We start from the raw sequence: 2,386 nt of genomic DNA on the forward strand, positions 1-2,386 counted from the left end.
ATTTGATTACGCTCCTCTATGTGTAATAATAATTATTGATTTTTTTATGGTTGTATATCATGTACTTTTGCGTTTTACTATTCTTTTGTACGCGTGATTATTTTATCGAATAGAATGAATTAAGATTCTTGATTCATGACAGTAATGGGCTACCAAGATTAATGTTGAAACAGGTGAATTAAATCATTTGTTAAGTAAAAAGAGATTTGACTCTTTAACACTTCGGACAAAATATTCTTACGAGGTAACTTTATTTGTCACTAGATTAAATACATAGAGCCTATTAGGTGTACAGAAAGCTATCTCTCCTGATTGGAACCCTTGAAGGTAATACCATTTCCTCTCAGGTTTCTCAATCTTGTAATCAGATATGAGAGTCTTGATGTGTTTCAGTTCACCGGTGTACTCATGGATATTGATCAGACCTTTCTCGTGTCTTACATAGGCAGTTAGGATTGTGTTGTTTTTACTCACAGCAGCATAAATGTCAATTTCCACAGGTTTCCATAATTTGCGTATTATACTACCTTCCATATCAATACGTGCTATTTGATTCTTGAACTGCTTAACGATCAATGTGTCACCGTAACTAGTGCATTGCGAAGGTTGATACCCATCGCACAGAATCTCCTTGATAGCCTTGCCACCTGATGGTGAGAATACCTGGATCTTCTTAGCTTTCCTGTAGCTTACATAGATCAGATCATTGCTGTCTGCAGTCAGACCACCGTACCCACCTTCACTGTCATCTAGAGTATCGAATGTCACATCCTGCTTCTCTTCATCTGATGTGTACAGTGATATCTTATTATCTGTATCACGTACAACATAACGACTATCAGATAGGAAACTTATTTCACGTATCGATACCTCTTCAATGACTGTCTTCTGTAGATGACCATCAGAAGAGAAGATGTCGATTCCTGTAACTCTTGACCCTATCGCCATCATACCATTCGTTGTAGCTGCCATGCCATTCATACTATCTTTGTTTGTGAGTAATACATTGCATTTCGCTGGCTCACAATTCGCAACCCTTAGTTCCCCCATTGATAATGCATCTGGATTGCAGCCTGATGTAAACGTCAGTTCCTCTGCATGATCACCTACATCAATAGCAACCTTTTCCTTTGGATCATCTCTGTCTAATACATTCTTCAATTCACCAGACAATGAATCACGAATTGCTACAACATCTCCTTCTAGTGGGGCTCTCAAACCATTACTCACCAATTCACTCGCACTCTCAATACTCTTAACCAACCTCTCATCATCAGTGTTCATATCATTTAAACTCTTGCAGAATTCTTCTCTCTGATCTTCTAGTTGCTTTTTCAAGGTAGCATTCCTCTCTTTTATTTTCTTGATAGCTTCTTCACAAATCTTGTCAAGCTTCGCATTTTCCGCATCAATGTGATCATTGACACGTTTGATTTGATTATCAATACACGTCATATGATTCTTGACTGTTGTAGCTTTGGTCTTTCCTTGACCCTGAAGTAATTCAGAACTCTTTGTGAAAGACGAATTGTACTCTCTTAAATCTTCCACATCGTGGCCTGTTTTCTCGTGGTAGAGCATGCGACATCTCATACAAATGAGCTTCTTACATGTTGTGCATACATCAGAACATTCGTACTCTTCTGATTGGTGTACTTCTTCTTGACAGTAAACCTTTTTCTTTACGACTACCCTACCCTCTGTGATGTCTTCAACGCTCACTACTTTATGTTTAAGATGTGGTTTCCATGTGTTGTGAGCTTGCAGACATGCGTTACACATGCTCTTACCACAATCGCAACAGAAGTGTGCGGCTCTTGATTGCTCGTCACACATGTCACAGAGCTGTTTACTATTCCTGACGTCATCAACAAGTGACTTAACAGGTACATTAGTTTTAAGATTGGCAACATTTCCATCTGCGACATTTGTTTTGATTCTACATAATGGACAAGTTAAAGTATTCTGTAAGGAGCACGCTAGAATATCTCGGATACATTTTTGACAAAACGTATGTGTACATGATAGCTGTTTGGGATCATTTAGCAAACTCAAACAAACTGGACACTGTAAACCGCGCGAAACGGTATGCTCAAGTGTCGCCATAATTATTGTTTCTTTTTTCCTCAGCAGAAAATATAAATCATCTAGCGAATAGGTGAGACTTGCGTATATATTAGTATATGATAAAAAAAAATGATAAAGTTATTTTAAAAAATGTGTTACTCAATTTGTCTTAAAACTTAAGTGGTAGGCTACATGTGAAGACAGCTCTGAGTAACAGCAAAAAGACCCGGATATGCGTTCGTAGTCGACCTTTCCAATAGACCATAGCTATCTGTATCATAATGTCCCCTGTGGTAAAAAAACCAAATAAATAAGAAGT

The 2,386-nt window shown here is 37.8% G+C and overlaps 1 protein-coding gene across 1 annotated transcript; it reads right to left on the bottom strand.

Moving 5' to 3' along the window:
- Nucleotides 1-237: 237 nt before the first annotated feature.
- Nucleotides 238-2,106, bottom strand: LOC121419557 (tripartite motif-containing protein 55-like). Its single transcript, XM_041614013.1, has one exon. It carries the CDS (start codon nt 2,104-2,106, stop codon nt 238-240), a length of 1,869 nt encoding a protein of 622 aa, XP_041469947.1.
- Between the last annotated feature and the right edge of the window lie 280 nt (nt 2,107-2,386).

This window comes from Lytechinus variegatus, chromosome 8 (genome assembly GCF_018143015.1).
Source record: "Lytechinus variegatus isolate NC3 chromosome 8, Lvar_3.0, whole genome shotgun sequence".
Classification (NCBI taxonomy): domain Eukaryota; kingdom Metazoa; phylum Echinodermata; class Echinoidea; order Temnopleuroida; family Toxopneustidae; genus Lytechinus; species Lytechinus variegatus.